This window comes from Vigna radiata, chromosome 8, assembly GCF_000741045.1.
Source record: "Vigna radiata var. radiata cultivar VC1973A chromosome 8, Vradiata_ver6, whole genome shotgun sequence".
NCBI classification, from domain to species: Eukaryota; Viridiplantae; Streptophyta; class Magnoliopsida; order Fabales; family Fabaceae; genus Vigna; species Vigna radiata.
Genome location: NC_028358.1, coordinates 14,141,321 through 14,154,316, shown reverse-complemented (window position 1 = coordinate 14,154,316; position 12,996 = coordinate 14,141,321). Strand labels below are relative to the sequence as shown.

Here is a 12,996-nt window from a genome sequence, read left to right as displayed (position 1 = left end):
TCACCAACAATATTGAATGTTGGGAAGTTGTAATTTATGTATGATTTAGTTTGGTTTGCACTCTTTTGATCAAAATCTCTTGGGTTAGCACTACTGCGGGGCAAAAATAACTTATTTGTATTGTACTATAATTAACTATAATATGTTATACTAAAAAAACTGATCCATTTTACTAAAAATTCAGTATACTATTTTATGGTTCAGTTTTTAAAAACTGAAGTTATAACAGTTTCAATTTAGTTAATTGTGAAAATTGTATCTAGTCTTTCCTTTTCTCTAGTTCAACACTGTTTCATCTTACCAAAGAAAATGTTATTTAATAATAAAATATTAATAAAAGCAACCGTTCACATAAAAAATTAATTTTTTAAGATAAAATTTTTTTCACAAATTTTTATATTTTTTTTATCAATAAACATATATTACTTTTTAAATAATATTATTTAAAATAATAAAAGTAAAATATATTTCTTTTAAATTTAATTTTATTAAATGATTAAGTAATAGACATAAAAGAAAAAAAACTATATAAAAAAATAATACTTTAAATATATTATAGTCTTTAACATATTCTTTAATATAATATAAAATTAGTATATAATAATAATAATAATAATAATAATAATAATAATAATAATAACTTATTTTATAACTTCTAATCGGATTAAATTATTTTTATATACTAAATTTTCTATATTTACTAAATTTTCTATATTTTATTGTGAAAACGGAAAAGTATTAAAAGTTGTATTCCAATTTTAACGAGAGCAACAACTCGAATATTCACGTAATACTTTCTATATACATATAATAATAAAAGAAATATAAATAAAATAAATTAGTCCAGTTCAGTTTATATTATAGTTTATAGTTTAGTACAATTTAGTATAGTTCAATTTAGTTCAGTTTGATAAAAAAAAAAACAGTTCAGTATAGAAAAATTAGTTTTTAATTCAGATTTTAGTAATGTTTGAGTTCAATTTGTCCACCCCTAGTTAGCACTTGTTTTGTCCTATTTGTTTCTCTTCCAAATATGCAAATGGAATTTTGTCTTTGGCTACACTACAATAGTTTAAAATTGCAAAGTCTTTGGCTGCATTTACCAGTAAGTCAGGTAAATGTAGAGATGTAGACCCATACGGTGTATTTCTAAATGTAATTGCTTATTTTCCTGTGTTAGTGGGATGGTCAGTTGGTCACCTGGATATATGGAAGAAACATCTTTTAATTTTGTGTGTTCCTTTATTCTTTATTGAATAATACAAGCTCATATAGCAGCCCAAATAATGAATTTTGCGAGTATGGAAATTGAACCTTCAAACCCTTGGGATACAAAAGAGTAGTATACAAGAAAAAAGCAAGTGTTGACCACCCAAAACCATTACAATAGCACTTGCTAAGTGTAATTTTACCTTCAAAATTTCTGATATTTACAAGTACAATGACCATTATAGTTTTATTACTATTCTACTATTCAATGAATGATTCATTTTCAAATGGTACATCCTATAGTTGATTGAAAAATCTGACACTTAAATTTCGTTAGAAAAGTTACCCGAGATTGGCAGCCTCAAATCCAAGAAAGGGTCATTGGATTAACCATAGTTCTATGAAAGCCACCCTTTTTTGTTCTTGGTTGCCTTAAGCTTCATCACAAGTTCTTCACGCTCAGCTTCGACCTCAGCATACTTAAGGCTCATGTGGAAGTAGCGCTCCTGAATATCTCTTAAATCTGCCTCTAGCACAGATTTTATACGTTCAAATTTTTCTTTCGTTACTACTTCTTCAGCCATTGATTTTAGTGGGCCATTTGCCTGGATTTTTTGACCTCTAGATGGTGATCTGCAAAATAAATATACAACGGGTTATGTAACAATATTACTTCGAGCAATAATGCAAGCGTTAAAACAAAAGGCTTCCAAATTCCTAGCAGAGTAACTGCGACATCTTTGCAACAATGTTCCAATCTTCCGGCCTCCCTAAATGGACAATTTCATTTTGACTTCAACTGTTTTAAACTTGGGTTTAACCAAAAGGAACACAATATGAGCCTCAATAGGAAATCCAGTGAAAATTGGCTCCTTTGCTTACATATCAAGAACACATAATCAATTGTTGAGGAATTTGACATTATGTGTAATGTGGACTCATTGTGCATATCAGTGGAAGCAAGAAAACACTGTTTTCTTCTATTTTTCCTCTTATAATTAGTAAACAATAATTATGGAATTACTTTTCTTGATCTCAAAAAGAAAATAGCTATTTAAACGAAAAATGAAATCCTAATAAAAGGAAATAAACATCCTCCTTAAATGAAGGAAATAAATCTGCATAAATAAAACTCTAAATCAGGCATAAACCTACCAAATAAACTCTTAATCCCAATCCTTTAATTGTAGGGATTTCTTACAAACAAATCAATCTATACTTACTGTAGAGTAAATGTACAATATTTACACTCATTTCAACACTCTCCCTCAAGCTCAGGAATAAATATCCTCCCTTCCCAACTTGGTTTGAGATTATGATTATGTGAGGGAAGACCCCAGGCCAACGGACCTACATCTAGGGCTATGTAATTAAAACTATATAAGGAAACATTAACTGCAGCATAAATCAAGGAATTCTCATTCCCCAGGTTGGTGAGTTGATGTCATCCATTCCCAACTTGCTAACAAGAAATGTAGCACCACTTAACCCTTTGTCAATACATCTCCAAGTTGATTTTCAGAGGATACAAATACAGTACATATTGTACCATTATCCAATTTCTCCTTTATGAAGTGCCTGTCTACTTCAACATACTTAGTTCTACCATTGTGCTGGATTATGCGCAATATTTATTTTGAGTTGTCATCCTAATATAGTCTCACTAACTTTTTCTATTCAATCTTCAAGTCTTGTAAAATTATCTTTAACCATAGTATTTCACAAATCCCTAAGGCCATGGCTCTTAACTCTACCTCTGCACTTGGTCCGTGACAGCATTTTGTTTCTTGCTCCTCCAAGTGACTAAATTTCCTCTAAGAAAAGTGCAATATACATAGGTAGATCTTTCATTGTCTATAGAACCTACATAGTCAGCATCTGTGTAGGCTTCTAAAGATCATCTCATTCCCCTTTGTAAATAGAATTCCTTTTTAGGGAGTTCCTTTCAAGTAGTGCAATATGCAATAAATAACCCTAAGAGAGTCTTCTTTGGATTATGCATGAAATGACTTACAACCCCAGGCAATGTCAAATATAGTGTTAGACAAGTAAATCAATTTCCCAACTAGCCTTTTATAATATTATTCTCACAATTTAGGGTAGAATCTTATATTATTATGCTGAGAATACAATCCATATATACAAGGCTAGGAAGCTATTTTAGGAAGCATAATAATAACTCCTAGACAACCAGATCCCTATGATTTAGGGATATTCCCATTATTCACAATAATTATAATATGTTAAATAAGGGAAAAAAATATAACTAATAAAAAAACAATATGGACTAAGCCCAAAATACAAATAAGAAAAAATAACAACCTAATTAAAGATAAAAGATAAATATATAATATATATAATAGATTCTGACAAAAATAAAACAGATTCTAATACTTCTCCTCAAGTTGGTGAATAAGTATTTTCCATTCCCAACTTGGAAATAATACTGTCAAAGTTGTTTTTGTTTAGCCCCTTCATTAGAGACCACTGTCTAATTTTTCTTTGATAAAATGTCTGTCAACCTCAATATGTTTGGTTCTATCATGTTGCACTCGATTATGAGCTATGCTAATAGCATATTTGTTATCACAATAGAGTCTCATTGGTTCATTCAATTTTATTCCTAAGTCTGCCAAGATTATCTTCATCCAAAGTAGTTAACATATCCCTTGTGCCATTGTCCTGAATTCTGCTTCAGCATAGGATCTGGCTACCACATTTTGTTTTTTACTCTTCCAAGTCACGAGATTCCCTCCAAGGAAAGTGCAATATCCCGTAGTTGACCTCCTATCCACAATTGACCTTGCATAGTCTGTATCTGTATATGCTTCTAGACTTACATTCCCATTTTGTTCAAACAAAATTCCCCTGCTTGGGGTTCCTTTCAAATAGGGTACAATTCTTAGTGCAACTTGTAAGTGAACCTCCTTTGGTTGGTGCATGAATTGGGTAACTAGACTCACGGAAAATGCAACATCAGGTCTAGTGTGAGATAAATAAATCAATCTACCAACTAGCCTTTGATACATTTCCTTGTCAACTACAGTATCTTCTTCTGCATTTCCCAATTTCATGATAGGATCAATTAGTGTACTTGCAAGCTTGCATGTTGTCTTACCAGTTTCTTTCAACAAATCAATGATGTATTTCTGTTGAGATATGAATATTCCCTTTTTAGAATGAGCCACTTTAATTCCCAAAAAGTACTTCAATTTTCCAAAGGCCTTAATTTCAAATTCCTTGGCTAGATGTTAGCCTAATAGCTTTTGCTCCTCCCCATCATCACCTGTCATTATAATATCACCCACATAAACTAGTAACATGGTTATTCCCCTTGACTTAGAGTGTTTAATAAACAGAGTGTGGTCTACTTGACTTTGTTTAAAGCCCAGACCCATCATAACTTTAGTAAACCTCCCAAGTCATGCTCATGGTGATTGTTTCAACCCATACAAAGCCTTTTTTAGCTTGCAAACAGTGTTGGAAGCTGTTTTTCCCTTATATCCGGGGGGCAATTCCATGTAAATCTCCTCTTCAATTTCTCCATGTAAAGAGAATACTATTATATTGAATAATAGTATTAGGTTGTACGCACTAAGATCATGTATCAAAACATACATAGAGTGTCAAACAAGACTATATGCATGGATCAAGTGTAACAGAAAACCATAAAAACATTACATCATCTAGTGTCTATGCATCAATAGACTGTTTAGCTCACAACACTACTAGATGGTCTAATGAACAGAGTCTAGTAGACGATCTTCCTGAGCTCTTCTTTAGACGGTCTAGTTTTGAGTCATTTGCTCAATCCTAATTTGTAGAACACTCATTCTCATGAATATATTCAATGTTGAAACAATTTTTTTAAAACAGGAATTATCCTGTTCGGATAAACCACATAGTGAGAGACAACTTTTGTTGTTAATGGATTGTTCTAAATAGAAGAGAAAGCTCAAAACAAATAAAAGAATCAGCAAAGGGGGTCATACAAATAAATTAAAAACTTTTTCCTATAAGCATTGAAATATGTTCCTCTAACCTGTGAAATCGAGCTTCATAATTATTATTGGCTTCGTTTGCTTTTGCTAGTTCATTATCACACAATTGAGTCTTCGATAGTGGATCTACTTCAACAGCATGAACATTTTCATCAAGTCCAAGTTCAGTTTCTACCTATATAAGGAGACATGAAACAGAAATATCGAAAGTAAGGTGCCATTTGCAGTGAGACTACACTTATTTGATATTATCACTAGGTGCCATCCACACAAACGTAATTATAAAATATACTCTGTAACCTTTGACACGGAGGTAAATTACAATGTAGTCAAAGTTCAAAACATATCACCTCACTATAATGTTTGATGCTGTCATTCTTTAATGACTTTTTCCTATTAATGCGATGTTGATTGTTATTCTTCACCCCAAGATTCTGCTAAATCAAAGAAAAAAAATTAATAGTCCTGTCATCACAACGTTATCACACCATTAATGAAAAAGAGCACTAACTTTTGATGACTTCAGATCATCGTGAACAGGTGAAGATTTCCTGTTTAGCTTCGAAACCTGATTTCTCTTTTGTTCCTTAATCAGCTTCAATTCTTCTTCAAGGGCTTGGGCTTTTGTTTGGAACTCAGCTTTTTCCTGTTCAAGAAGTTGTATGGTCTGTTGGTGCTGCCTGTTTATTCTTCTGCTGTTACTGAGATCAGTATCCTGGACACATCTTGTTTCTTCGAGTCTTTCTTTCTCAGATTTAGAAGCATTGAGCTCATTCTTTAGAGCTATATTCTCATTTTCAAGTTGATGGTTCTGCTGCAATTTAACCTTTAAATTTCCAGATTCGTCCATGATTTGTTGTCTTTCATATTCAGTGACTGTAAGTTTTAATTCAAGAGCATTTATAGTACTTTTGAATTTTAGCTCTCTTGATTTGCTGTCTTCCACCAGCTTCAACAGCTTTTCATGTTCAGTTGTCAGCATTTCCACTTTAATTTTGTATTCAGCAAGTTGATTTGTTACGTCTTTCAGCTTTTGTTCATATTGAGACTGCAGCGCATCAACCTCGTTCTGAGCCAAAATCACTTTAGATTGAGCTTCTTCAGAAGCAGATTCCAGTTTGGCTTTATCAGCGCGTAATGTGGATACTTCAAGTAAAGCGTTAGAAGCTATTCTCTCTTTTTCATCATATGCTGCCGAAAGTTTCAAACGGAGGTTCTCAACTTCTAGTTCTAGGTTTTGAGTTTCTACCATCTTCTCCATTTGCATCTGATTCAGTAATACTTCACCCTGTTCCATCTGTTTCCTATTTTCATCAAAAAGAACATCTAAATCTGAAATTAGATGTTTCATTTCTGATGCAATATCTTCCTGCATTAAAGTGAAGCTCTGTTCCAGGTGCTCAACTCTTTCAGAGCACTTAGCGAATCTTTCATCTGATTCCCTTAATCTGGCTCCCATAAGGGAGCAATTTTCCTGTTCCTTCAACTTTTCCTGCCTCAAATCTCCATTTATCTTCTTGAAAAAACTACATTCTTCTGTAAGATTTTCTATGGCATTTTGTAAATTCCGGTTTGCCACTCTTAGATATTCACATTCTTCTTGTGCTTCTGACCAGCGAAATTGTGTAACCTTTAATTTTTGCTCTAAGTCTTCTGTTGAAGAATCTATCTGAGTCTGCATCTCCATAATCTTCTCTTGAAGCCTTGCAGCTTTAGATCTGGAGTTCTCTAGTTCTGTTAAATGAAACTCTCTTTCATTTGTCAAATCTCTCAACTGAGCTTCTAAAACAGAAATGCGCGTTGACAACTGTTGCCTTTCCTGTTCTATTTCTGATATGATGAGCTCCAGTTCATGCTTATTTTCTTTTTTCATGGCTTCCATGTCTTTCTCATGTTGACTATGTTCTTGTTCAAGATGATAAACCTTGGCTTCTAGCTCATCCAGTAGCTTTTGCAGAACCCCGATCTCCTTTTCTTTGTTTGATAAATTAGCCTCAAGATTTCCTATCTCAGATGATTTATTAGTAAGTTCCGTATTCAAATCTGTGATTCGGACTTCTAGAGCTAATTTTGAAGTCTCAAGCTCTTGAATCGAAACGTGATCATTATCACTAATCTTGATGTTATTTTCCCCTTGGACCATGTCTCCTGAACGGAATATTCGAAATAAATTGTTGCTTATCTCAGATCCAAAGCTAGTAGAACATTGATCTTTGACCTTGTCTGACAAAAGGTCTTGAGATGCTCCACCATCTTTCAAACTTTTGTTTGCTTCTTTTAGCTTGAATAAGAGGTCAAGGTTTTCTTCTGTCAGTTCATTGCAGTCCACCTCAAGTTCCTGAACTTTCTCTTTCAGTAATTCAATTTCTCTTAAAAGGTCTGCATCACCTAAATTTTTGGACACAGTCTCCACATTACAACTTTCTGGGACAGATTCAGATAGCTTTGCTTTCAAACTTAATATTTCTTCATCTTTAGCGACTAATTGTCCTTCATATTCCATTTCAATATCTGAAAGGGTTTTGTTATTTTGAATCTTCAAATGTGCAGTATCTCGCATTTTGTCCTCCAAGGCATCTTCCAGCTCTTGCACCTTGACTAGCAGATTTTTCTTCGACTCCTCCAGTTGTTCTAGCTGTTGCATTAACTGCTTGTTTTCTTGTGTACTTACTTGGAAAGATTGGTCCAGATCACTGAATTTGGAGGGTAATGATGAAAGGGTTTCTATCTCAATTTTCTGCTGTTCAATGGTCTCTTCCAGCTCCTGAAGAACAGAAACGAGCTCCAGATTTGCTTCTTGGCTCCTCTTCAGTTGCAAAGACCAGTTGGCATTTGATTCTTTTTCGAACTTCAATTCCTCCTTTAGAGCATTCTCAACTTCTGAAAAACATTCACCTTCACATAGTGAATCATCCGATGCTCGCTTTCTCGCTCTTGGATCCTCACTCGACAATTTTAACTTTTCAACTTCTTTTTTCAAACTATCACGCTCAGCCTGGGCCGCTGAAAGTTCAGTTTTTATACCTGCCAGATTTTCGTATTGATCTGAGAATTCTTTCCTCAACACGTCTAAATCACCCATTAGCTTTCGGGCATTCATTTCCCACATCTTCGCTTCTGCCCGTAGCTCTTCAGTTGTGTCTTCTGCAGGTTCCAGACGATTATTGGAAGCATTTGTCGTTTTAGAATACAATGACCCAATCTCTTGTATATTCTGGGAAACAAATGACGAATCATTTGACTGAGAAGAATTTACAGGGTAATCGTGATGGGATACACTTTTCTGGGAGCTGGCAGAACCTTGTATTCCAGTCGGGCTCTGCCCGTCACTGATACTAGAGGAAATATTTTCCCTTCCTGTGGAACCCTCAGTTGAGTAATGGCTGCAGTTTGATACAGATCCGGAGAAGCTTGTTGCCTGCAGACAAAGTGCCAGTGCAAGGCATCATTATCATGATAATGGCAGGCCAATAGTAAATTACGCCACAACTCAAACTTAAGCAAGCCGATGGCTCCACTGCATAGCCTTTAACATACCCGTTAAGATGAAATACAGTAACCATCTCCACGTAAAATTCTCACTAAATTACTATGTTAAAAACGCCAGTTCAAATTGGAATCGGTGGAGATTAGCAATGTCTTTTGGTTAAAAAGTTCCATGAATAAACCTCGTGAATAGTACCTGGTTCCTGGTACTCCAGATAACCTAAACCTACACAGCTAAACTAGAGAACTATTCGAGTATGAAAAACTCATCCTGAAAATTGATTATTAAGAACAGACTTATTTTTAACCTATATGCATGTCTGGGAAGAAATCTATTAACCATTTAGACATCAGAACAGATATGTTTATGGACGGAAAATGTTGTTTTTACCCTTGTCTCAATTTCTCCGGGGGATAAGATAGAATCAAAATCTTCAACAGAGGAAGATTCAACACTCTGGATATTTGAATAATCAGATTCATTGGACTTGATAGGCAGATCATAATTATTTTCATTGCTGGCCTTCAAATGGAAATTTGTATCTTGATCCCTGAAAAATGTGTAGGAGATAAATACTGTCTAGAATAATTGACATTATAATACACATGAAAATACTAGCCTCCAATACAAACCTATGTTTCGTTCTTGGTGTCAGGCACTGCACAGTTACCTGCAAAATGCACAGCCACTGAATTCCCAATTCTAAGTTCAATAACTTTTCTCTGTAACAGCTTTATTGTAATAGGAAGAATATAATTTTACACGTTCTTTTTTTAAAATACAATAACTAAATACTTCTTTTATTCATATAATAATAATAACAAAAGAATTTAATTTATATATATATATATATATATATATTTTATATGTAAAAGAAGGAGTTCATAAGTTGTTTTTTTTTAAAAGATATCAATATAAAATTACTCTTTCTCGTGACAATAGCCCACAGTTTCTCTCCCTGTTGGCAGAGAGGAATCACAATGAGTTCTGCTTGAACGAGCAAACGATGAACCAAAGAAAACGGGTCCTCGACAATGTAGGGCAATGGGTAAATTATTTTTTGTCATACTGGTGGTTCCAACGAAAAATTAAACCACGTGTCTTCGAAGTGAAGAACTGGGCGGTTGTCTTGTAAGAGGAATAAAATGAAAAAAAAAAAAAAAATGTGATAGCAGTACTCTTATGGGGCCAAAATCTTCATAAATAAGATTCAAGTGTCGTGCACCACTCAATCGATTAAGAAAAGTGGAATGAAAATTAAGTTCTTAAAAAGGCTCAAAAGCAATACCATCATCATGTGTAAGGAAAATGAAAAAGAAATTTGTCACAAAGGAATAATCCCTTTGATATACTGTTTGTCCAAGACTACATTAAGTGAAATAGTTAAATTACACTATACCGAGAAAATAAAAATGTGAAAAGGACAATTTGTTATATTTATAAGCATCAAAAGTTTTATTTGTTCATTCAATTCAAAAAAAAAAAAAATCCAGATTTCTAGTTCTATTTGTCCCCTTAATTTCAGAAAAATCAACTATGAATTTAATCCAAAATGACACATCATGAAATAAAAAAGACACCCCTTCTTGCTTTCTACAACCAGTCAAGAGAGATATAACTTCAGTTGTATGACTCACTTGCAAAGTTGTCCCATGGTTGCACTTATTCAGTGGGATTGAAAGTGGAATAGCAGCATCTGAACTCATATAGCTAGTCAAACTAACAGTGGCGTCCCCCAGGATGCCAGATCTTGATGACCCCTGTTAGGTGACGAGGATTATTTATATAGTAATCTATTCCTAACAGAAATTTCAAACCGATAAAAATAAAGAAACAGAAGAACAACAAAACGGTGTGCATAGCAGTAATAGAGATAATACCATTGCAACAATAAGCTTGAGGACAAAATCATCAATCTCCTTCGAGGAATTATCTCTCGAAACCCATATAGATTCTGAAAAGCTATCTGACCATTGACAACCTCCATTACGCACTGGGACTTTGCTCGACTTTGCAATTGTTTTGCCATTTTCTGCGGAGACAACAGAAACAAACAGCTTGTCCCACCCTTTGGGTACCTGTTAACATGCGATTCACCTTTCGTTATTGTATATAATTCTAAAAATAATTTTTGCAACAATTATTGGAATGATGTAATACTGATAGTACCTCCTGATCTTTAAAATTAGCACAAGTCATTTCATTTTATGATTTGGCTCTTGATTTATCCTCGTGGCAAAACATACCTGTAGTACTGTTCTACATTCCACGAGAGCAGAAACTACAAGAAAAAAATTTGGCTATACTTCTGTAGATACCCGTGACACTTTTATCTAATTAGAATTGAAATTTTGTTTTGATAATTTGAAAAAATGTTTTAAGGTAAACCTTTAGTAAGACTACTTCTGAATAAAGAACTACACAAACATTACCGAAGAAAATATATCCAAGTTTTATCAAAAACCACAAACCTAACGCAGCTAGCTATTATTTATAACAAGACAAAAAGCTAGTGATACCCTTTGTCATTAGCTGAAATTTACTAGAAAATATAAAACTGTGAGATCTCACTTCTTATCTAACCACCTACAGCTGGACTTCATTAACTCTCAGACATGTTCTGAGTCCGCTCGGTGATTCTCTTTCCAAAACACGAAGCACTTCATATAACAAAACTCTATTTTAAAATAAAATCACATCTCCACATCAAAGCCTGCTAGCATTTCCAAATTAGGATCAAGGATTTACAGTTGCATAATGCATTGCACCTATCAATGCGGATCAATAATTTCGAAGACGGAGCACATTAAGCAAAAGCGAAACACAGATAGACACTACAGTAGTCACATTGATCGTGGTAAAACGAAACGAGAGATAAAACACGAAATAGAAGAAGAGAAAATAGCGAAGACATAGGAACCTGGAGCGCCTTGAGGTGAGAGATTCTGAAGTCAATTTTATCCCCTGATTTCGCCGCCCTCTGCTTATGCAACCTAAACATTCTCTTTTCTCTTTCTCACCTCACTATGTTTCTGTGTGCGAGTGTGTAGTAGCACGTTCTTTCTCAATCACTAACTCACTCTCGACAACTACCAAATATCGCTATATTCATGATTTCATCAGCTTCTCCGCAACCACCGTCACCAACCTGCGAAAGAGACGAAGAAAGAGAGGGAGAGAAAGAGCGTTAGCTCAGTTGTCATTGTTGTGAAGGGTGTTATTTTATTGTTCCTTCAAACCATCGCGCATAGAGAGAAACGGAAAAGAAACCCACAGAAAACAAACAACCAACTGACAGAAGCGCTTTGGCTTGTTTTTTATCATACTGGTAAAATTTCCGGATAAAAACTAAATTTAAAAGAAAAATACATAAATTAGAATAAAACAAATCATACATGTCAAATTCAAAGCACAATTTATTCATTTATGTAAATCCTTTAAAAATTAGCCATATCCATAAATTTATATTCATTCATGCCCATGTGAGTAACATCCAGTGTAGTGAAACAGCGAGAAAACGGTTACGATCGGATCTTTTCCTTTTTCTTCTTTTTTCTGCTCTTTCTTTTTCTAATGATTCTATTCGCTGACGTGGCACACGATGGTTGGCAGGCGTTGCAACTTATATTACCGCTGCAACCACCAGAAGCAAAGAGGCAGTAGCAAACAAAAATATTACAGCCTGTGTTGCCTAGGAGGTTAATATAGAATAATTTGAAATTCAAGGTATTTAAAAAATATCTGTTATTAATAAATAAAAATATTGTTCAGAGAAATAAATTTTTTATATTAATTTGATATTATTTTTTTATTTTTATTTTTTTTAAAAAAAATAAAGTTTACATTCTCATGACTATTTCATTTTTATATTTTGTATTAAACAATTTTCTTTTTTATTATACAATATATCGGACATTCATATAACTACCCAATAACCAACCTGGTCGGACGGTAGAAGATAAATGGTCAACCAGAATCCATTATCAAGTATTTCTATCAGGATTAAGGTAAGAAGTAATTAGAAGCATTGGATCGAAATTGAACTATGATTAAGATTTCGCTAATCTCAAACTCATAATAAAAAAATATAAATATAGGTTAAAAGTAAGAGATAGATAATTTGTATTTATTACACATATATACTGTATTGAACTCTCTACTAACAATCAACTGAGATATAAAAGAACCTTTGAGAAATACATAAGTAAAAAAAAAAGACAAAAAAAGAAAACTAGACGACCTAAAAAAATTATAAAAATGTTTGAAATGACTCAACCTCGTAATAAAAATACTTGATTA

At 33.6% G+C, this 12,996-nt stretch overlaps 1 protein-coding gene across 2 annotated transcripts; it reads right to left on the bottom strand.

Annotated features, from left to right (window-relative positions):
• Positions 1-1,001: 1,001 nt before the first annotated feature.
• On the bottom strand, positions 1,002-11,982 carry LOC106772542 (myosin-11). 2 transcript variants are annotated; one of them, XM_022784657.1, is made up of 10 exons: positions 11,618-11,664; positions 10,867-10,978; positions 10,578-10,775; positions 10,335-10,457; positions 9,330-9,367; positions 9,088-9,247; positions 5,722-8,628; positions 5,561-5,644; positions 5,252-5,385; positions 1,002-1,842 (listed from the first exon to the last, which is right to left on the bottom strand). In XM_022784657.1, exons 2-10 carry the CDS (start codon positions 10,894-10,896, stop codon positions 1,608-1,610), a joined length of 3,909 nt encoding a protein of 1,302 aa, XP_022640378.1. In that variant the 5' UTR covers positions 10,897-10,978; positions 11,618-11,664; the 3' UTR covers positions 1,002-1,607. The 2 variants fall into 2 exon arrangements, with proteins under 2 accessions (XP_022640378.1, XP_014514490.1); XM_014659004.2 differs by lacking the exon at positions 10,867-10,978 and having other exon boundaries at positions 11,618-11,982.
• Positions 11,983-12,996: the final 1,014 nt, after the last annotated feature.